This window comes from Tasmannia lanceolata, unplaced genomic scaffold (genome assembly GCF_043159265.1).
Source record: "Tasmannia lanceolata isolate RefF3 unplaced genomic scaffold, GAP_Taslan_0.1 ptg000015l, whole genome shotgun sequence".
Lineage (NCBI taxonomy): Eukaryota > Viridiplantae > Streptophyta > Magnoliopsida > Canellales > Winteraceae > Tasmannia > Tasmannia lanceolata.
The window spans coordinates 56,233,059-56,256,218 of NW_027518692.1; the positions used below are offsets into that span (position 1 = coordinate 56,233,059).

Consider the following 23,160-nt stretch of genomic DNA (forward strand, 5'->3'; position numbering starts at 1 on the left):
GTGATCATCTCTGACAAGCTAACCAAAAGATTGACAAGCCAAGCACGTTTAATGGGTGAAGGCTCTTTTGTTGGATGGTTGGGATGATCTTGTAAGACCTAAGTGGGCAATCATAGATCATTAAGATCTATGGTTTGGACTGGAGAAAAGACTCAGATGAATAGATCTGGAATTACCCTTGTTTTGAGTGATTGTTAAAGAGAAAATGGGTAATCGGTACACCTGGGCCGTTTGGATACATGGATTTTAGAATCCGGGTTTTAGTTTAAAAATAGTGTAAAAGAGGGTTCATGATTAGGCTGATGTATGCTGTCCAGACAGCGCTTCTTGGATTTTAAGTAAGAAAACCAGGTTTTAGAAATCTCTTCCCTATCCTGAGATTTCTAAAACATGGAAACATGGGATGATCTCCCACTCTCTTGCTGATGGAAAGAAGGGTGAGAAATCAGAAAATGATGTTGATCCCCTTCTCTTGTCTCCCATCTACAATTTTGAAGAAATACAAGATTCTAAAATCCACGTATCCAAACGGCCCCTTAGTTTGTGTACATGGATGCTTAGTGTAGCCAACTTTAACCAATTTATGCCTTGTTTGTTTCAGATTATGACAACCGATTGTAAGTCTCAGACCTATTATTGGACTCAAAATTACATTTCAATTGGTCCAAAGGAGACATGTTCAATGATCATATAGTACAATGAGGGCCCACAGACTGAACGGAACGACTAAACTGGTACGGGCACTCTGCGCCGGCAGGAATAGTAAGCAAATAACAGGTATAGGAAATGATATGGGTGAAAAGAAAAGAAAAAAAAGAATTTTTTTTTTTTGGGAGAGAGAGAGAGAGAGAGAATCCTTCAAAATCCGCTGAGGAAAGACGGACTTTAAAAAGGATGCCACGTGGGAGACGACAACAGAACGCAATTTCAGCGGAAAGCTGGGTTTCTTTTCCTGTTGTTTTATCCGCGGAGTGCCGCAACTAAAACGTAGCCTCAACGCCCTCAACTGAACGCACGACTACATATTGTTTTAGACACCCTCTTTCCTTTTTTTGTCTTATAATAGAACTCTGGGGGGGAAAAAAGCCTTTAAAAGTTTCAAACAACTTGGCCAAAATCATTTTACAACAACATTTTCCTTTCCCCTTCAGTACAACCTTTCATTTCCGATTCTTTCCTTTTCTGCAATTCGATTTCAATTCCATCCACCTCCGATTTCTCATACAACAGCTCGAGATTCATTTTAGGTTTTTTTCTTTTTCTTTCTTGTTCTTGGAAGAGAAGATGACTCAAATCAACAATTACAGCAACGGCTCAGATTTCCATCTACCTGATGAAATCTTGGCCGTGATTCCAACAGATCCGTACGATCAACTGGATCTGGCAAGGAAGATCACATCCATGGCGATTGCGTCTCGCGTGTCAAAGCTCGAGTCCGAGGCAGGACGATTCCGTCAGAAGATGGCCGAGAAAGATTCGATCATATTCGAGCTAAAGGAGAAGCTCTCAGAGCTCGATGAAATGTTTCGAAAATCAGATGCTCGTTTGAGGACTGTTCTTGATGAAAATGTAAGCATTTTATAATCTTTAGCTTTTGCTTTTAATTTGTTTTAATTAGTAATTTATTATTATTATTTTTTTTTATTTTTCATTTGAAGATTAAGCTAACAAATGAACGGGATTGGCTGGCTGTAGCAGTGAAGAAACTGAACCGTGATTTGGGGAAGGTAAGATGTTTCCTTTGTTGAGTCAACCTCTAAACCTATTTCTACATCGAATTTAAGTTAATGAGAACACTTGATAGAATCCAAAACCAACTTCTGTTTCTAAATGAAAATGGCAGACTAATATTATTCGCTGTGAATGGAATTGTTCAACAACATCCTTCAATTAAGGAAGGTAAAGGTAGGAGTGTAAGTTGGGGTGGATTCACCCAACCCAACCTATCTGTTGTACTGGGTTTATGTCTTTAAGAAGAGGAGACTCTCCCTTTGATTTAAGCTTTCTCTATGTCTAGGATACAGAAAGAGGAGAGCGTTAAGTATCCTAGTTAGTATAGGGCTAGGTCTAGGTTAGGTGTCCCATGTGTTTCCTAGTTTGAATTGGAAAGAGAGACCTAGCTTATACCTTAAGAGTGGAGGTGAGAAAAAAACCCACAACCAAGTGTGTGGGTGGTGAGAGAGAAAAAACAGAAGAGTGTTCTCTTCTCTGGGTTTCTCTTACGGTGAGAAATTGAGAGGGGATCTTAGTTCAAGAGAAAGAGTTTTGCAGATTGTGGTTTTGGGATAAAACCATTGTAATCTTCCTTTATTGCTCTCTCATAGTGGTAGATCGCGTTCTTGCTTGTGGACGTATGCATCCTGGCTGAACCACATAAAATCTTGGTGTGTGCATCTTGTGGTTTGTTCCTTTTTACTTCTTTGTGCCTGATTGGATCCTTTTTGCCCATCGGATTTCAACACAATTTGTATCATAGCTGTTGGATTGACCCAATTAGAGAAGAACAATGGAAGGTAAAAAGCTTGTTTGGGTGATTCTCATTTGAGGTAGAGCTCTGCAACAAGGATTTTATTGTCTAATCGCCACTCTATGATTTTAGGAAGTTGATTGAATCTAAGGCTGTATAGATCGATCAGTGTGTATAAAGAGAGTATTTTACTCATCTTGCTCGAGCTTATGGTGATAAAAGGCTCAACTTTAAAAATCGAGATTAAGAATTTGGTAGAAAGGAGAGTTTCACTTATGGGGACCATCCTAGAGCTCATATTCTAATTTTCAAGTGTCTTTTTGGTGTTTGTAAGTCTCTTTAAGTCATAGGGTACAATAAAGTCAGGGCACTATTGCAGGGAATCCGACTATCCGGTAGTATTGTATTGGCTAGACTTATTGCAGAGCAGAGGAGGACTTCATCAATGTTATTAGATGGATGGATGGGAGATGTTCCAGCCTTCGAGAATTGCTCCTTTGATAGATGCCATTTGTGATAGGGTGGAGGGTTTCCTAGTTCGATTTCAGCATGTCAGAGATCGGCGAATGGGGAGGCAGACCGTCTAGCTCGTGAGGGCGTTGATAGACCGTCTGTTGTGATCCTTGACAAGCTTCCTCCTTAATTTTGTTGTTTGCCTCTTTTTTTCTTTTCTGTTTTTCTCTTTTGAATTGATCTTATCTCCTCGGTCGTGTGCCTCTTTCTTCTTTATAAATAAAACTCTTGCCATTTCCAAAAAAAAAAAAGTGTCAATTTTTTTGGCGTGGGCAATACCAGTCTCATACACACGCGCTATATGTTTATGTATGCATTTTTGACTTTTTTGTATTTATATGTGTGTTTATGTATTTTTTTTGAAATAGATAACTGCATTGCAAGGATAGGATAAGATAAAGTACAGGAACAACAGGATGAGGTGTCCTTAAGCGGAGCAAATGCTCAGACAAAACAAACCAAAAAAAAAAATTACAAAGGGTATAACAGAATACACAATCGGGTGCATGCCACTAATGAGGAGCACACTTTGGTCAGCACCTTGTTTTGCCAAAGTTTCCGCTTCCAAGTCGGCTGATCTCCATCTGTGTTGTAATTGATCAAATTTATAATGCTGACTGAATCTCCTCAATTTATTATTCTTTGGAATGGAAGTTAATGGCAATAAATGTTGAAATTTTTTTTCCCACTCCAAGTATACATTTCATGCTCTTTTCGCATGTGCAATGGAAAATAGCAAAGTCATCTGTACCCCTGCAGAATGAAAAAGCAGCTTAGTATAGATGAAAACAATATCTTTGAAACTTAATGGATAGAAAGTGTTATGATTACATTGCTGTAGTTATTTCCCACCACCTATCATTTCACATTGAGTGAACCAAATTCTCCAATTGATGCTTATAGATGCGCGTGCAAATATAGAGAATTCTCAGCTATGCAATGGACACCATATATTGTGAATTAAGAGTTAGTCAATAACATATGTACAAAGTCGATAACTTTTACAGATGCTGATAGGAGAATCCTTTTCTATTTGAGGTCATTCATTTTCCTAGAAAGAAATCTTGTGTCATGTCGTAGTAGGGAAGATAATATCTCGAGGTCAAGTTTAGAAGCATAGAGCCCTGACATATTCAGGAACTTATATTTTTTTTGAAAAGGAATTCAGGAACTTATATTGTTTGGCTAAAAACCTTCTAGGAAAAGAAAAGGAAGCAAGCCACATAAAGATCATTATCAAATATAATCTATGCTGATGATTGAAGTGCAATTTAAAAACAAGCAGGCCACATGAAGATCATTATCCAATATAATCCATGTTGATGATCCTGTTGGGCATCTATATAAATGTCTTGGTCTGTCTGTTGGCTATTTATGTAACTGGCACTGATCTGAGCTAACCAACCAACCAAAAAAGTGCAATTGTAATTAATTCAGGTTGTGTTTACTATAGAAGATTAGTCCCCATCAGGATTTATTATTTCTGAAGAGAAAGGTCAAGGCATGCAGATACAGCTCTCGATTTTTAGCTTCATGGACATAGTTGTATGCTTTCATGATAAGGCCTAATTGGTGGAAGTAGTGATTTATTTATTTTTTCGCATTTTGGGGGTTATTTATGAAAGGCTCCTATATTCATTGTACAATATTTTAATACATGAATAGAATAGAATCTACAGATAAATGTTTTAGTCTCTTGATTCTCATACTTGGCTATTTAAGAGGGTAGAACATGTCAAGAATCTGATCAAATCGTGAATCGATGACATGGAAAGAAAGATTATAGCCAGACTTGTTATTGTAGTCAAAGATTGTTATGATGTAATCCAGGTTTGAGTCTTCTTGAAGAAAGATTCTGTTATGGTCGGTCTTTCTAAAACATGGAAGGTTTCTGCTCTTTTAGCAAACTGTATGAAATTGCCTATTATAATTGCAAAAATTTGCTTTGCACTTTTCATTTTTCATTTAAAAAATGATAGGCCATTCCTACGGCTAATGCCAACTGCATTTTTGGTTTAAGCATACAATTTCTGTTCATTGTTGGACCTTTTTCGCTCCTGGTTTGAGTGCTTTTATACGTGTTGTATTTTGCCTCAACTCTCAAACACTGAACCCTGATTATTTGCTTCTGCTTTGAGTGCTTTTATACGTATTGTATTTTGTCTCAACTCTCAAACACTGAACCCTGATTATTTTGGCAGCTGGAGACATTCAAGAGGCAGCTGATGCAGTCATTGAGTGACGAGAATCCACCTGTAAGATAGAAATATCAGTCGTAGATATATTCTGTGTGGAACTTTACGTTTATATGTTTTTACTCTTCCACTGTCTCCCTCATTGTGGTCTGTTATTTGAGTGAAATGATATGGTGTTTGCATTTGCTGCTTGTAATGGGGGTACGACAAAAGTGCGGCCCTTGATGTTTGGATCAAATATCAAGGGTGGCGCCCTGATTATGGGCAGTAACGCATGTACACGTTATAAAAACTCGTTATTTGAATATCTTATGTTCTTAGACTATCATCATATTACTGTGTGCTAAGAATTAGACTTTGTTTTTGTTTAGCAGCCAGCCGAGACGGTTGATATAGGCACCTGTGACCAATCAGTGGGCAAAGCTTCTTCAGTGAAAGGTACTGTTTATTTATTGATGGGTTTGTTATATTATTTGTACATTGTAATTGTCACGATGATGACTTATAGTTATAGGCATTGTCACGATGATAACTTATAGGCATCCCTATTTGTTTCTTTGTTGGAAAGCATGTGTTTGTGACTGTTGTAGAAGCTTGGTAATAACTAATAACTATATTATTTTCATACATTTGTTATTTCAGATGAGGGATCCAATGGCTACACATCAGCGAATTTTATCACCAGCTCTACAGAAATGGGGGATACAGTTCAACATGGTAGGTGCATGACCTCCGTTATATTATTAATAAATAATTCTCCCACCCCAAACTCTAGATGCATTTTAAGATATGTACTGGTTTTCAGCTTCAAGGTATACTGGGCAGAGATTCTCTATGACTCCATACATCACACCACGACTGACTCCAACTGCAACCCCAAAAGTGATGACAGATGGTCCCACTAGAAGGTTCTCTACTGCAGTATCTCCCAGAAAGACCTCCGGAGCCTCATCACCAACGAAACATAACTTTGGAGGACGGTCTGTTCTGTCATCATGGTACCCTTCAAGTCAGCAATCTTCAGCCGCTAGCTCTCCTCCCCATGGACTCCCAATGCCAGGTTTTCAACACATTTTAGTTTAGAATGTCAAAGCAAATATTGATGACCTTTTGATGTCTATGAGTTCTGTAGAATATGACTTGCCTGTTTCACAATCATTATAGAAGGTGGATTTCTTTATATAGTTAGTGCTTATGTGAGTATTACATCATTTCAGCTCGTACACCGCGGATTGATGGGAAGGAGTTCTTCCGTCAAGCCAGGTGGGTACATGCGTTTTAACATTTATTTTTTTTAGTTTAAGTTTTAGTTAATAACGACGGGCCATTTCTGAGAATAGGTTTTATGTAATTCAGGTGTCGCCTCTCCTATGAACAGTTTAGTGCCTTTCTAGCTAATATCAAGGAGCTCAATGCTCATAAGCAATCACGTGAGGTAATGTGCTGGTTCCCACCTTACTAGCTGGTGAATCTTTTGCATCTGCTGCTGGATCATTCGTTTGAGTGGGGCGATCAGTCATGCTGTCACTCTGGAGATTCAGGTCAAGAGCATTAGTCATTGCTGATTTTTGGATGAATTATTCCATGCAGGAAACTTTGAAGAAGACAGAAGACATATTTGGTATTGATAACAAAGATCTTTACTTATCCTTTCAGGGGCTTCTTAACCGTAACATGGCTTAGAAGCTAATTTTGTGGCAGACGATTCTTGATAACAGGTCCCTCTCTCCCTCTCTCTCTCTCTCTCTCTCTCTCTCTAATTCTTAAGTATAATGTTCTTAATTGTTAATCATCCATTTGCAGGTGTATTCAAGGTCATAATTGCTTACTGGTTGTGGTATTCGACATTCGTGATAGCTGTTGGAGGAAGATTGGTAAGTTGAAGCTTGACTTACTGTAAACAGGTTGTAACTGGTCTTCATTCGGAAAAGATTAGAAATAATACAACAGGATACTGATTTTCGGTTTTTTAATGAGGGGCTTGGAGTCCATTTTATCTCCCTTTATTTGACATTTTTTTCCTAAAAAGTAATGATCCTGTGTATAGCATGTCAGTGCATCCATCGACTCAATGGTGTATGTTGTGCTGATGGATGATTATTGGCTTAACTCATCACCACGGTTAAATTGTAATCCGAACGGGGTGATTTCACATACACTGAGGTTTGGTGTATATGCAGTACTTCGGATCATTATTTCTTTTCAGAATTGATATCTTTGCATGGAGAGGGGCACTCATTTCCTTGAAGAATTATATGAATTCTGATATGCCCACTCTTGAGAAAGATTAGAAATTGTGTATTAATCACATTGGTCTAGATCAATGGATTTTGCTTTGTTGTATGTGGAGAAATGACTTTTCCCCCTTCTGATCAGGGTTGGATCTTCTACTGCCTCTCTAGATGATTAGACTTGATCTCTTTATTTTCAGTTACAAGGTAGTACAAATAAACTTCATTATTTATAGAAATCCAACTGTTAGTGTTCTACCATGGAACTGTTAAACTAGTAATGGTTTATCCAACTCTTACTGTTCTACCATAATTAAACTAGTAATAGTTTACTAGTTCTAATTAAGATAAGACACTCTAATTACCTTTTATGGATCACCTAATCCATGAGTAAAATAGTCTTAAAATTGAAGCAGTGAAAATACTGTGACTTCACAATTTTTTTATTATTAAAATCACGTTTTTAATTCTTGATTATAAATTCAATCATGACAAATCATTCTCCATCAAGACCTATTTAAGGTAAAGAATATGAAGGGAAAACACATTTTCACCTATTATAAATCTTTGATTTTCCTCAATTTGTTTGATCATTTTAACGAAGAATAAAAAAGATGTAGTTATCACCATATCTATCTACTACTATAAGTTGGGAGGAAAAGAAGAGAATTTTTTGAAAATTCTATGAGAATTATACATCACTTTTTTTGACTTTTTTTAAGCAATGCACTCATGCTTTTAACAAAGGCACCCATTAAAGCCATATAATTTCAATCTTACTCCCCTCATTTATGGTTTTTTAATAAAAAATCTATAAGGTGATCTTAACCATCCGATTTAAGAGGAATTATGGAAACATCTATAGATTGGAGGGCTAGGATCAGCCTACGGAAATGATTTTTGGGGCATAACTTATTTATGTTGTGTTCCATCACATAGACGGTTTAGATCAACCTATGACGTGGTCCGTACAGTTCTTTGTAAGCCCGTGCATTGCACGCACTCATTAAAGCCATATAATTTCAATCTTACCCCGCTGCTTTATGGTTTTTTAATAAAAAATCTATAGGGTGATCTTAACCATCCGATTTAAGTGGAATTATTGAAACCTCTATGGATTGGACGGCTAGGATCAGCCTATGGAAATGATTTTTGGGGCACAACCTATTTATGTTGTGTTCCATCACATGAACGGTTTGGATCAACCTATGACGTGGTTCGTACAGTTCTTTGCTTTTTACTAGTATACTATATGGCAGAAGAGAAAAGAAGAGAATTTTTTGAATTTTTTGAAAATTCTATGAGAATTACACATCACTTTTTTTTTTTAACAAATGCACTCATTCAACTCACATATTTTCAATCCTACCCCCTCTTTTATATTTTTTAACAAAGGCACCAATTAAAGCCACATAATTTCAATCTTACCCCCCTCCTTTATAGTTTTTTAATAAAAAAATCTATAGGGTGATCTTAACCATCCGATTTAAGAGGAATTATGGAAACCTCTATAGATTGGAGGGCTAGGGTCAGCCTATGGAAATGATTTTTGGGGCACAACCTATTTATGTTGTGTTCCATCACATGGACGGTTTGGATCAACCTATGACGTGATCCGTATCCTTTATGGTTTTTAAATAAAAAATCTATAGGGTGATCTAAACCATCCGATTTAAGAGGAATTATGGAAACCTCTATAGATTGGAGTGCTAGGATCAACCTATGGAAATGATTTTTGGGGCACAACCTATTTATGTTGTGTTCCATCACATGGACGGTTTGGATCAACCTATGACGTGGTCCGTACAGTTCTTTGTCGGCCTGAACCGAACCGGAACCGAGCCAAAACCGAATATTTCCAATGATTATGAGTAAGGGGTGGCAAAATTGGCGCAACCGAACCGAACCCGAAACCGAACCAAAAATTCGGTTTCTGTTTGGTAAAACCAAACCGATTCAAATTTTGGTTCAGTTCGGTTTGGGGGTCAAACCGAACCCAAACCGAACCATTGCCACCCCTAGTAACTACTCACTCAGGCTTCTGTATACAGTATACATGCAGCAAAAAACATCTTGATCAAATGATCCTGGGGCCTTGATTGATCAAGTCTCGATCAAGAAAAGCTAAGGCGTTGATTTTTGTAGTCTTTTACACAGTATGGGACCAAAACTGTGTGGATCAACGGTCTTGACTTCTCATATCCCTAAAAAATTGAGTGTTACTGTTACCGTTGATCGTGAAAGTGACTTTCTGGGTATAAAAAGAAAAACTAACCTAACGCAGGATCGCCACAAATTCAAATCAGAATAAAAAAATCCAAAAGCAAAAAAATCCCCAACCAGATATCTGATAGAAAATCTCACAAAGCCTATACCTCCAATCACCATCTTCCAACTCTCTTCCTCACTCCCCCTTATCCACCAACCCAATGCCCACCACACGCCTTCCCTTATCTTCTTCCCCTCAAATCCACCCAAACAAACCAAACCCACTTCCAAAACTCAACAAAAACCAAAACACACACACACACACACACACAGAAAAAAAAAGAGAGAAACAAACATGTCTCTCACAAGCCTCCCTACCACCCTCTCCAAACCTATCTCCAAACCCAAATCCCCCTTCCAATTCTCACCCAAATTCCGCCCCACCACCATCTCTTCTTCCCTCTCTCCACCCCCCTCTGAATCCTCCTCCTCCTCCTCATCATCATCATCATCATCTTCCCCTCTTCCCGCCTTCTCGGCCGCCCTCGCCCTCTCCTCAATCCTCCTCTCCACCCCTCTCCCCGCCACCGCCGACATCGCGGGCCTCACCCCTTGCAAAGAATCCAAACAATTCGCAAAGCGCGAAAAACAACAGCTTAAAAAACTTGAATCCTCTCTCAAACTCTATGCCCCTGACTCAGCTCCAGCCCTGGCTATAAAGGCCACTATGGAGAAGACGAAAAGGCGGTTTGATAATTATGGGAAGCAGGGTTTGCTTTGTGGGACAGATGGTTTGCCTCATTTGATTGTGAGTGGGGATCAGAGGCATTGGGGGGAGTTTATTACTCCTGGGATTTTGTTTTTGTACATTGCTGGGTGGATTGGGTGGGTGGGTAGGAGTTATTTGATTGCGATTAGAGGGGAGAAGAAGCCTACAATGAAGGAGATTATTATTGATGTTCCTTTGGCTTCTAAGCTGCTGTTTAGAGGGTTCAGTTGGCCTGTTTCTGCTTATAGGGAGTTGGTGAATGGGGATCTCGTTGTTGATGATAAAGATGTTACTGTTGTGTAACAAAGGTTATTACAATTTACAACTCTCTCTCTCTCTCTCTCTCTCTCTCTCTCTCTCTCTCTCATCTTGCTTTTGTACTGACTGCATTTTATGTGGAAATTTAACCCTTATTTTATTTTATTATTTTATTTTTAACCCTTATTTTTGTCTGTTGATCCTTTATAATTTCCTGTGTTTGGTTGCAAGTATTTACTTAGTGTCTAAGTAGTCAAACAGGAGGAGACAAGCATTTGAATTTACCTGGAACTTACCTCTTAGAATAGTTGTAACTAGTGTTTGGTTGTCAACCTCATAAGTAGTGGTATGGGGTGTCATTAGGGAGGGAAGAGAGAGAGAGAGTAGTGGCTCTTTGGCGTAAAGTCATGGGTGTGCTCCCCAGTGACGAGTGTTCGAATCCCCCCGTGTTTACCCGATGCGCATGGTCTTCTGGGTGCCTGCGCGCATCCCTAGGGAATAGTCCCGCGCTACAAAAGTGGGGTGAGGATACCCTATGGCAGAGAGAGAGAGAGAGAGAGAGAGAGAGTCATTTCCAATAAATCTGTGCAGAATTCCTCCTTTTTTTTATCGAATATTGCATGGATTTCATAGGGAGGATCCAAGGGTGACACATCAGCAAACATGTAATCATTAACCAGGAGATATCCCTACTCTTTTAGGATGTCAACACTATATTGGCAAAACCCCTTAAAACCACTAAGCTATCTGCCTTTTGTTCAACCAAACACATCGCGTTTTGAAAGACCTTTTCTTTGTTTTGTAATTTATCTTGGAATTCATCTCACTTGCTTTGTTTATTTTGAATTTGGCGGTGGCTTGAATTGATTCTGTTATGTTTATTTATGCTTGCTTAGTATCTTTTTATTTTATATTATTTTGGAGTTGGTTGCTATCTAGAAATGTTGTTTAGGTCATTGGATGTTATATTTTTCAGATATGTCTGGATATGTTTTTTATTTATATACAATAGATCTAATCAGATCAACATTATAGATTTATTAATCAAATGGATCTAACCATGCAAATTACCATAATACAAAAGGAGGACTAAGAACTTATGTCAATCAGCCATGGTGGAGATTGATCTGGGCTGGATCTTCTACTGCATCTAGATGGCACCAAAGACCAAGCCCTTTATTTATAGAAAAGGACCCCTTAAAATTTCACTCACAATAGAATTATAATTGGCTTAATCAATATAACCAACGACTAATCCTGATGTAGTTGAACTTAGGGCTACACTTATCATTCATGTCTTAGGGATGAGATGCACCGATTACCCTTATACCCTTTACCAATCACTTTGGTCAATGGGTAACTCCAATAATTTCACACATAAATCTCATTCACCAATCTATACCGTTGATCTTAGACCAATGATTGCCCACATAAGTGGATTTTGTTGTAGTTGTGGGTGTTTATGCTTCTTTTTTTTTTTTTAAATGTTTTGATTTTAGAGTAGGATGATGTCTGGACTGTTGTTTGAATGATTTTAATCCATTTCTATTAAAGTTTCATATACTATTCAGATAACTAGAATTCAGATAGTTAGAGAAGGAATATGAACAAAACAAGTGCATCCAAACACTCGCAAATGCCTATAGTACTGCCCTGGTAAGAAGTTCATGAGGTGCCGAACGAGAGGAAAGACACCTTCTTTTCTTTCTATGCAGTGTTTGTGCCAATTTGGCTTTTTGCAGGATGTTCTACTGCGGGCATATTATTAGAAGTTGGGTGTTGTCATAACTAGTCTTTTTTTAGCTGCTAGTCTTGAGAACTTCTGTCTCCATGGCTAATTGTCTGTTTTATCTTTTAATCTTTTTTGTATTCTTTTATTTTGATATGATTTCTTGATGTTTGGCATACTTTTATGTTTTGATTACAGACTTTTCGGGATCTGAATTGTTATTTTGTTCACTGGATTACCTGTTTTTTCTCCTCTTTCTACCATGATTTTCTATTTTTTTTTCTTTTGAATTGGTTTTCTCCTACTTTGCTGCAGATGTGATTGGAAGAAAGGAGAGCGAGGGAGCTTCACTGGTGTTTATTAAGAGAGGAGCTGCTATAACACTGTTTTATTTATGTCTGTATTTCTTCTAATGTCAATATTTTTTTTCATCAAGACAAACCAGACTACTTGTAATTTTAGATGGTAGCCTTCTGTTTCAATTTGCCCTTTGGGTTTTTCTTGTCTTATGACTTGTTGAGTTCCCTTCCATCCGTTGCTTGTATCTTTTCTTGTAATTATAGATGATAGCCTCTCTTTCATTTTTTCGGTGTCCTTGTTTTCCAGGTTCTTTTTACCCTCTTCCTCACTCAGTCCCTCTCGTATATATCTATCCCTCTCCCAGCCTCCCTCACCACTCATGGCAGCCAAACGTGCCATGAAAAAAAAAAAATGGCTAATATTCCAAGAAAGAAAGTTCATGGTAGCCAAACGTGCCCTACGGTTGATTTGGATGCACCAGAAAGTAGGAAAATCAAAGTAAATGGACACATCTTTCATTTCCTATTGTTTGGTTATTCACTGTAAATTTATGTGGCAGTCCTACTTTGGTTTGGGCATATCCAATGTAGGTCTTTGGATACTCCAGTGAGAAGAAGTAACTCGTGCCAAGTTGATGGAGTAAAAAGAGGTAGGGGCAGACTGAAAACAACTTGGGTAGAAACAGTAAGGAAAGACTTGAGGGCTAGGAACATAATAAAGAACATGACCTTGGATATGATAGAACGGAAGAAAATGATCCATGTAGACGAACCTAACTAGTGTCAGGAGTAGACATAGTCAATTTTGAGCTGGGTAGATCCTTTGACCTTCTTCATGAAAACTTTCTGAAGGATTCATTAGCCGACCCTAACTATTTTGGGACAAAGGCTTAGTTGAGTAGTTGTTTTGTGGTGTTAGACTTTCCTCTCAAATCAAGAGAAAAAGTAAATAAATATGATCTATATTCCTTGAGGAATGCTAGTCTCACAGGAGCCCTTGCAAAAAATCAGGGAAAGGGCGCCCTCATTGGTCAAAACCAATTTAGGATGCGCAGGAAATCACGGTCATAACTGCCATAAAGGAGTTTTGACAGATGAGAGTGCCCTCTCCCTATTTTTTGCAAGGGCTCCTGTGAGTCTAGCATTCCTCATATTCCTTTCCTTCTATATTACATGCATGCAAACAAACCTAAAGGAAGTATAGCTGAGGAATATGTTCTATATTCCTTTCCAATAGTACTAGTAGTAGAAATAAGCATATCAGCAAGACCATGGAAACTCTCAGAGCTTGGCCCTGGTCCACCACTATATCTAGAGGCAAAAAAGGATTTGGGAGCTTTTAGACTTAACCCCTGGAACACCAAGGTTCAATCACCAATTAGCTCGATGTGAGGTACGGGCGGGGCCTACGTTGTTCAAAGATGGGCCCACCATTCCACCAACGGTTTCTGTTGGGCCCATCAGTGTTCCTGTTGTGTGTGTGGAGAGAGAGAGACCGGTCAAATGGTGGGAAAGTGACATATACGTTAAATCCTAACGTTTAACGTTAGCCAGCCGTCAAAAGGGGGGGGGGGTATCAGCGCCCAATATTTATCGTGAATCTTGGATCCTTATCTTCGTATTGGCACACTTCTACTGTATAAACGTTGAAGTTTGAACCTTCTTTCCGTGGTTGCAAATGTCTTGGGGAGTGCCAACGTTAAGTACAAGGTGGTGCGAATACGTGTTTCCCTCTTCCCTGCTTACACACAAGAAAATGATGTTCTTCTAATCCATTCAAGCCAAAAATCAAGTTTCACCGTGGTCATAGTCTTTGGTTCTTTTCCCTGCGTGTTGGTTTTCAAAGTCTAAACTAGACCCAATTTTATTTACCAAGTCTCAGTCAAGAAATCCCCTCGTAAGGAAAGCGGAAACAAAAGCCACCTATAAATATCCCTCCACATTCATCCATCACAACCAGAATTTGAAATCCCCATCTTCTTCATATAATTCCCCACATCAGAAATTTATTCTTCCTTCACAAAAAATGGGTTGTTATCCAAGAAATTTCCCCATAATATTCGTCATCTTCGTGGTCTTAGTTTTAATTTTCGGGCCTCTTGCTAATGCAAGGCCTATGGAAGGAGATCCATGGTTGAACAAACATGTTCTCACATTTGATTCCCTCGCAAATGGGGTCCCCGTAACGTCCTCCGGACCTTCATGTGGCACAAATGTACCTAAAAACGGCTGCAAGCTTAGTGAAATGAACTTTGCGGTCCATATTCCTACTGTGGCATCTCGCACATTTGATTCCCTCACAAATGGGGTCCTCGTAACGTCTTCCGGACCTTCATGTGGCACAAATGTACCTAAAAACGGCTGCAAGCTTAGTGAAAAGAACTTTGCTGTCCATATTCCTACTGTGGCATCTCGCACATTTGATTCCCTCACAAATGGGGTCCTCGTAACGTCTTCCGGACCTTCATGTGGCACAAATGTACCTAAAAACGGCTGCAAGCTTAGTGAAAAGAACTTTGCTGTCCATATTCCTACTGTGGCATCTCGCACATTTGATTCCCTCGCAAATGGGGTCCCCGTAACGTCTTCCGGACCTTCATGTGGCACAAATGTACCTAAAAACGGCTGCAAGCTTAGTGAAAAGAACTTCGCGGTCCATATTCCTACTGTGGCATCTCGCCTTTACTCTACCATCATCCGTTTCGGCAAAGCCACCATTGATAACTAAATTAGCCGCCAAGATTAGGGCGAAGATCGAAGAAATCGCCTTCTTTAACACAAGTACTATGATTTTTCCTGCATGGGATTGTAAACCCGTGCAGTTCTTCAGTTTGCTTTGTTAATTTATCAAAAGAAATGAACATGATTAGCAATGTAAATGATAGTTTTCACATAGATCAATGTCATATATTTTATTATACTGAGTATTTTTTATTTCCTTGTGGTTATGTTTATTGTATGTGTTACATTTATAAGATTAATTTTGGCCCGTAGATGGGACACAAGAATTAGACCTTCCTAATTCTCATTTCAGTGGCCCAAATAACTGAGAGTTAAACAGAAAACATTCACTTGTAATAACTTTGTGGGGAATCAAACCGAGTAGAACTCACCCCTAAAAGCTAGCTGTTAGAGGGAGGGTGCCCGTTCCCTTATAACCCATGCATCCCCCATCCATCTCACTTTACCGATGTGGGACTATTTTGCTTTTGCGTGGAACCCCTACAAACTTTATATGGTAATATTGATATTAATATGTTAAACAAATTTACAATATTGTTAATGATAGATCTCTCCTCCCAGACCAAATTGGGGCAGGGGGGATGGCATTCCCCTCTGTCACTTTTTTATTTATTTATAAAGATACCAATTTTATTAAGAAATATAGAAATGATTACAAGTGCGCTTCAGTCGGTAAATATTCCCCATATAAAATGAGGCACTAGATGCTCCTAATTTGGCCAGACGATCAACCAAATTGTTGGCACTTCTAGGAATGAGAGAAAAAAATAAGACAGTACCATACTCCGTAGCTAGTTGCAAATTCCTTTAGCCCACAAAATTGTTTTAGAGGAATCACTTTCTACTTCCAAACTACCCTCCATCTGCCTGAAGAAAATGGTCATCTCTGGTGGAGTGCACGAACCTTAGCTTCTATGGAGCCTTTGGAATGTGCCTACGAAGCAGTAGATGATGGAGGGTAGAAATAAGAATATATCAGCAAGACCATAGAGACTCTGAGAGGTTGGCCTGGTCCACCACCAAATCTAAGGCAAAAAAGGATTTAGTGTGTGGACTCATTAGCTTTGTAGAAGGCCATCCGACGCCATCGAACGTGTTTTCGGCGAGGCTAGAGAGAGATGTGGCTTGGTGCATTCGCATGTGGACCACCTCGGCTTGTGCGAGAGCCAATTGGGTTTGAAGGATATGGATATGTTGTTGTAAAGATGAGATGGAGCCCACACAACCATACACCGGATCTCTTACCCTCGCGTTTGCTTCGTACACCATGCTACTCACGGCGTCGTTCCGGTGGTGCACCGGAAGTTCCTGTGCGTACCACAAGCCAATGTTAGTCTTAGGCATGCCACTCTCGGTGCTCACACCAGTTGGGCACATGGGTTCAACCCCTAGTAACAAAATTCTTCAAATAATAAAAAAAAGTCGAAAGATATCTAATCTTTCAATTGTAAAGAATTATCTAATCTTCGATTGGATGGTAATTTAATGTGGGGAGCACACCTTTGAACCAATTAAATATGGTGCTTAACAACATAGCATGTTGTAGTAGTGTTGGTCCCACATTGGGATGCTTTTCAAGTTGATCCATACCAAAAATTAGGTATGAGTGTATTAACATGTACGCGCTTATGAGTTAGAATTACCTCTCCGTGACATCACGATTTCATCAACTACTTAAAAAAGATTAATGAAAAGATTGTAAGTTTGAAAATTGCTACAAAACCCTCCTTTTGGACGTGTATTACGAGGGGGACCCATTTCTTTTTCTTTAAGAGCAGAAACACTTTCAAATTTATTTAATTTGCAATTGCGGCTGCACCCTTGAAGTTCTTCAAATTTACAAAAGTATACCTCCACCACCAACAAAGGAATCTTCAAATAAGGGCATATTTTAAAAATATACATTGAGGCCCACCTTGTTTGAAGATCAAAACCCTTCATTTGTTGGGCCCCCCATGAAAATACGCCAAAAATTATCTCTATAAGATGATTCTGACACTCTGATATGTAGAGGATGGGAGGGTCAGGATCATTCCCTGAAAATGATTTCCATCTCTGATTGATCTGAGCCTTCCATTCGTTAGGCATTGCTTTGAATTGTCGATTCCCAAATATCAAGGTAATCATCCAATGATACTAATTTTTTTGTAATTAAATGTGAACAGTGTTATCTATTGGTAAATTCTGACCGTCGGTGTTCGAGTAAGACGATACACATTTTTGGGCCGTTTTCTATAGATAAAATTCAATGGTTTACCTGATTTTTGGGCCATAGTATTTCTAAACAAAGGCCGATAAAGTGAATGGCTCAGATCAATCAATAGTGGAGCTCTCTTTTGTAATGTAAAGAGAAAGTAGGAGAGAGTATTAAACCTGTAGCATCTTGTTCACATTGCTGGCCCCGAACACCTTGTGCACGTTAGCGAATTTCTGCGGCTCGTCGGCCGGAAAATAAGGTGCTAGGGTGCAGTCCTGCCCGCACCGCCGGCGCAGGAGCTTGCACGCCGCGCATGGCGAAACCCCCGCTTGTTTCCGACTCGTTTCCCTCATTTTCCCTTCACTTTCTACCTCTGTACCTACAAGTAAAGCGAAGAGAAATGGGGAGGAAGGAAGAAGTGGGGGTGAAGGTGGGGGTATATAAGTAGTAGATGAAAATCTATGTAGGCCCCACCAAAAGAAGCGACTAAAGATTTGCTTGACAAAACCATCACTGTTTAAAACATCTCTCCAATTCGTGTATTTGTTGTTTTAAATTTCTTCAAATAAAATGTGTTTGTACTCACTAGTACCTTGCTCATTTAGCCGCAGGCAGATAGGCTTGGTGAAGCTGGGGTGCACTTCTGGTGAAGCTGGGGTGCACTTTTGGGAGGGAAATGATACTGCACTCCCTTGTATTGATAATGGCACTTCTCACTTATTAAAATCCCTTCTGATTGGCTGTTGATAGCTTTTTCAGATTTTTAACAAAATTGCAAATGGGGGAACCAAAATATGAGAATTGACAATGGGGGACACTCTTTTGAAAAATTATAAATGAGGGTCAAAAACGGAATTTGCTAAAAAAATCTGACCAAAATGCCCCTAGGCGTCATCAAGTCTAAATTGGGATTATCAATTTAACAGGTATAAATATGATTTAATAACTCTAACCTAAACAGGGTTATCAAATCTCGACCGGGGATATCAAGTTCTCAACAGGGTAATTGAGTCTCACAAGGGGTTATGAAGTCTAAGCAAGGGTTATCAAGTCTTTTTAGGCTTGATAACCCCTAGGGGCATTTTGGTCAGGTTTTCACTATTTACATACTTGATAACCCCTTTTTGTGCTTGATAACCCGTTTTCGACCCCCCCCCCCGTGTTGGCAATTCTCATATTTTGGCGCCGCCCATTGGCAATTTTTCCTAAAACTAATTATTAAAGCGTAAAATTAAGAGTGGAGTTACCGAAGAATAAAATTCCCCCACCAACATTATTCAATAAGTTTTAAAAGCAAACATTAAAGGGGGTGAACTTATCCTCAAGCAGTGAACCGTTCTCACAGAAACCGTTAACAGAGGAGGAGGAGGGGGGCGCGAGGGGAGAATATCATCAGATATAGTTAACAAAACTTTGTTTTATAGGGGTTTTAAAAAAAATAAGCATTTTGTAGGTTAGCCAGTCAATACTCTCGGCTTAAAATGCACTTTTTTTAGCTAACTTCCCAATTTTGCCCTACTATATTTTGTAAATGACAAATTTTAAATGTATTAAACACTTATTTTCGTGCTTTCATCTCTTTTATAATTACATTTTTTAAACCAATACCGTATTAAACTTGAAATACCCAAGCCGCACCCCCTCTTCCCCGCCCCGCGCCCCTGCCGTATCATGTTTTGCTAAATCCTAGTAAAGAAAAAGGAGTGCGGATATCAATTCTTGAATAATAATAATCTCGTGCAATGCATGCACCGCGACACTCGGTGTGTAAACTCTTTCGAGGATGGTCCAATCCGTGCACATGCCTATCAACAGGGATATTTGACTAGCGTAACATGAATGCAAAAGTAGGCCCCACGGCCCCCACGTCATTGTAATACAATGTGCGCTTCTTACCACCCCATAGTAGGTCCCAACTTTGATTGATCTGAACCGTCGACTTTATATGCCTTTGTTCTGGATCTCTCTTACCCTACTCAAGCATTCCTCCATAGTAATGGAAAATCCAAAAAAGTTGAAGGCAGCTCACAATATTTTTAATTGAGACACCATTATTGGGTTACGACCGTTGATTTATAGCTTTGTTTATTAACGGATGGTTTAGATGCCTTCTCAGCCCTTTCTTTTTCAATTACAAACTCAAAATTAGACAGAGTCGAGCAGATTTTTCTAGTGAAAAATGTGAGCCATCCAAAGTATTTCTCTCTATATTTTATAGAAAATTACATCAAATCATGGAATCATTTGACTTGGTAAAGTTTTCGATTGAGCGGTCGAATCATATTAATAAAACTGGGGATGATTTTTCTATGGGCTTAGCTTTAATCATCCGCTTGGGACATGACAAGACATGGGTTATAGGGGCTATGAAAAATGATGACCGCTAAACTGAAGGGTGCCCTCTTAAAGAAACAGCCGCACTGTATCCATGTTATGGATGGAGTGAGGCAGAGGAGGAAAACTCTACACGACTAAATGTTGAAATGGAATAACAAAGAGGAGCAATTTGCTGTCCTCTGCATGCAGTTAATCTTTGTAAAAGTGTTATATACCCCTTTCTTATAAATATCATTTGGATGAGCTTAGACTACACATCAAGTGAGCCAAACACCCAGGGGCGGAGCCAGGAATTTACACTTGCCTGCATTGGGCACTGGGGTGGCCATAGCCACTAAACTACCTAAGCATGCATGGATGTACATGCACCTCTAATGGGATTTTTCAAGTCATTGGGGGGAGGGGGGCATGGCCCCCTCATGCTATATGTGCCTCCGCCCCTGCAAACACCCTAGCCAAAAAATTACATAGGAGAGAAAAAGAGAAGTGACATATTGCTTATCTAGGGTTTTCTTGTTACCCATTTGGCATGACCATTTACACTAAGACTAGGTTTTCCTTCTTTTCTGCTCCTTCCATGGAAGAATAACAAGTCACAGGAAATTATATCCCCCACCCACCCCTCATTTTCACCCCATTTTGTTTGCCTTTTCTTGAAAATAAAGTCATTATCAGGAAAATACAAAAAAATTGTAAAATTATCCTTTGTTAGAAGGGATATGTGATATCATTTCCATTCCCTTGTTCATGGAGTTCTAAAAGAAAGCAGTACAGGAAGGTTTTATAGCTAGGATGTTTTGTCTTAGAATGCTTTAAAAGATTCTACATGGAGATTGAGTAGAGATTAAAAAAAAAAAGACAACACAAACAGTAAAAGGTGATAAGATATGTCTAGGAGAATTTATTTTTTTTAACAAATGGGTGCATGAACTAAGGTTTTGATTAGTGGACACGGTTGCTTGAGGATGGAGGGATAGATTTCATGTCTAGTGATATATTGGATAAATTATTTTATAGGGTAACATGATTGAGAGAGAATGACTTCATGCTTAAGAAAATTCTTCAAGCACCTTGTCCATTATGAATTAATAAAAGTGATATCGAATCTCGATTCGATCAGTAATATCTTATTGCTCTGAGATCACGAAACAAGCCTACGAAGCGATCGGATTCCCTTGCCGGCGCAATTGGATCATAAAAATCTCTCTCATTTTCCAGGGTCCCGTGTTGTAGCAGATTAATACAAAATCATGATTTGGCTAACTATTAAAGTTAATCCAAAAGTCTTACCTCAGCATAGGACAAGCTTGTCAGTGGTTCCCATCGGCAGACTAGGTGTGTCTACCATTTGGATTGTTCTAAAGCTTGCCTGTGATCCACGACATTCTGGGTCTTAGTGCATTTGGTTGTATATTAATCTTTGTTTATGTCTAACGTTACATTATCAGTAAATTAATTATACAATAATAGTTCTTAGAGGAGAAAGGAAAAAGAAATGCAACAGATAAGATGAAGTGGGGACAATTAGAATACCATTAATAATATCTTTTACGGCCCTAATCCACACCTTTTGTAACTCTCTCTCTCTCTCTCTCTCTCTCTCTCTCTCTCTCTCTCTCTCTCTCTCTCGTTTTGATGATGGCATAGTACGTTTGAGTTGAAAAAATTTCTGTTGCTTGGTCGACTTTTGTCAAGAGTTTCAACAAGAGAGGCTGTAGGATCTCCCTACATTCTCTTTTGTTTTGAATTGCTTGAGCTTCCCTCAAAGAATATCTTTTTAAAGTGGTGAATTTGGTTGAATGGGCAAATGGGTGCACAACAAACGAGGTGTATCAAGTGCACTCGAGGCCCCAAAACTTTTGATCAAGTTGAGGTCTTGCATGAAGGCGGGGCCCAAATGGCCCTTTATTGCCATGCATTTCTCAATACAAACAGGCACGCATGGCCAACAAGAAAACCAAATTCATATATCACATGAAATGAGGTTGGACTTGGAAGGATCCATCTTCACTCTGCAAAAAAGAGACACACCCAACAAATCCTCAAAAGTTGTATGCTATAAGTCTATGCTTTCAACAGTCACCTTAGGAATCCCAGGTGCTCCTCATCATATTCTTTACAACAAAATAATTAAAAGGTGATCAAATATATATTCCACTTTAGAATTGCATCGGCTGAGAGGAGGAGGAGGAACTTGGAAGAAGAAAGATTGGAGAGAGGGGAGGAGAAAGTGTAGAGAAAGAAGAGGAAGAATAGAAAAAGGTTGGAATGCACTGAGTTGCAATTGCGAAAACTCGTGACTGGGTTTGAATGAGGGGTGCAACTCAGGTCGATTTTTAGGAGTTTTGGTTGAGCTTCTACCATAAAATTGGTTCGGGTTTGGCTTGACTACAATTCATTTTTTAGCAAAAGCTCAGCCCAACTTGGCCCAAGTTGCACCCCTATTAGTTTGAATCGGATTGAGCCTCATTTTTTGACTCAAGTTGGCTGACGAAACTTGGGCGGGTCATCACTTCCAAGTCATTTTTAGCAAAAGCTGAGCGCCTCAGCCCGACTTGGTCCAAGTTGCACCCCTACTAGTTTGAATCGGATTGAGCCTCATTTGTTGACTCGAGCTGGCTGACAAAACTTGGCCTGGTCATCACTTCTTTTTCTGCACAAACTTCTAAAAAGGAAAATCGTGAAAGGGAAATGATATATCCGCCCCCTTTTTTTATTTGAAAATGGTGTCATTACCAATTGGATAAATCGACTCCCCATGTGTCTATCTCTCTCCTCTTTCTCTCTCTAACCTAGAGGAGAGAGAAAGACACAGGGGGAGTCGATTTATCACTCCCCTAAAATATATATAAAAATAAAGATGTGTGTGCGGGCGTGTGAGTGATACATGTTTGTTCCTCTTTTTCTAAACTGACCTTGGATTGCAACAAAAAAATTTCTTGCAGTAAAAAATTTCCTAGGAAAATATAAGGTTGTGCTATAAATTGAAGTACCTTTCAAAAAAACTTAAGCAATGGTTAGGGTTACTTTTTCCATGTGTAATCAAACAATGAAAAAGCAGGAAATTTTAGGTAGATCCATGGCCGTTTAAGTGTTATTTACAGAGACCTTCAATATATAATAATATCCCTCTAAGTAAGCAATAATTATATTAATTCCCTCTAAATGAAGATAAAAGATAGCACACAATTTGGAGGATATTTGATAAAGATAAA

General features: G+C 39.0%; 3 protein-coding genes across 4 annotated transcripts; 2 read left to right on the plus strand and 1 right to left on the minus strand.

Annotated features, from left to right (window-relative positions):
• The first annotated feature begins 1,079 nt into the window (after window positions 1-1,079).
• Window positions 1,080-7,385, plus strand: LOC143892558 (uncharacterized protein At4g15545-like). 2 transcript variants are annotated; one of them, XM_077397271.1, is made up of 10 exons: window positions 1,080-1,569; window positions 1,659-1,727; window positions 5,182-5,235; window positions 5,547-5,613; window positions 5,818-5,892; window positions 5,981-6,235; window positions 6,393-6,438; window positions 6,532-6,610; window positions 6,766-6,893; window positions 6,979-7,385. In XM_077397271.1, the coding sequence occupies exons 1-9, from the start codon at window positions 1,285-1,287 to the stop codon at window positions 6,856-6,858; spliced, it is 1,023 nt and encodes a 340-aa protein (XP_077253386.1). In that variant the 5' UTR covers window positions 1,080-1,284; the 3' UTR covers window positions 6,859-6,893; window positions 6,979-7,385. The 2 variants fall into 2 exon arrangements, with proteins under 2 accessions (XP_077253386.1, XP_077253387.1); XM_077397272.1 differs by having other exon boundaries at window positions 5,550-5,613.
• Window positions 7,386-9,899: 2,514 nt separating this feature from the next.
• On the plus strand, window positions 9,900-12,951 carry PSAF (photosystem I subunit F). Its single transcript, XM_077397273.1, has 2 exons — window positions 9,900-10,691; window positions 12,686-12,951. Exon 1 carries the CDS (start codon window positions 9,970-9,972, stop codon window positions 10,684-10,686), a length of 717 nt encoding a protein of 238 aa, XP_077253388.1. The 5' UTR covers window positions 9,900-9,969; the 3' UTR covers window positions 10,687-10,691; window positions 12,686-12,951.
• Window positions 12,952-15,983: 3,032 nt separating this feature from the next.
• Window positions 15,984-18,004, minus strand: LBD4 (LOB domain-containing protein 4). The gene is made up of 2 exons (XM_077354571.1): window positions 17,785-18,004; window positions 15,984-16,719 (listed from the first exon to the last, which is right to left on the minus strand). Exons 1-2 carry the CDS (start codon window positions 17,959-17,961, stop codon window positions 16,387-16,389), a joined length of 510 nt encoding a protein of 169 aa, XP_077210686.1. The 5' UTR covers window positions 17,962-18,004; the 3' UTR covers window positions 15,984-16,386.
• Window positions 18,005-23,160: the final 5,156 nt, after the last annotated feature.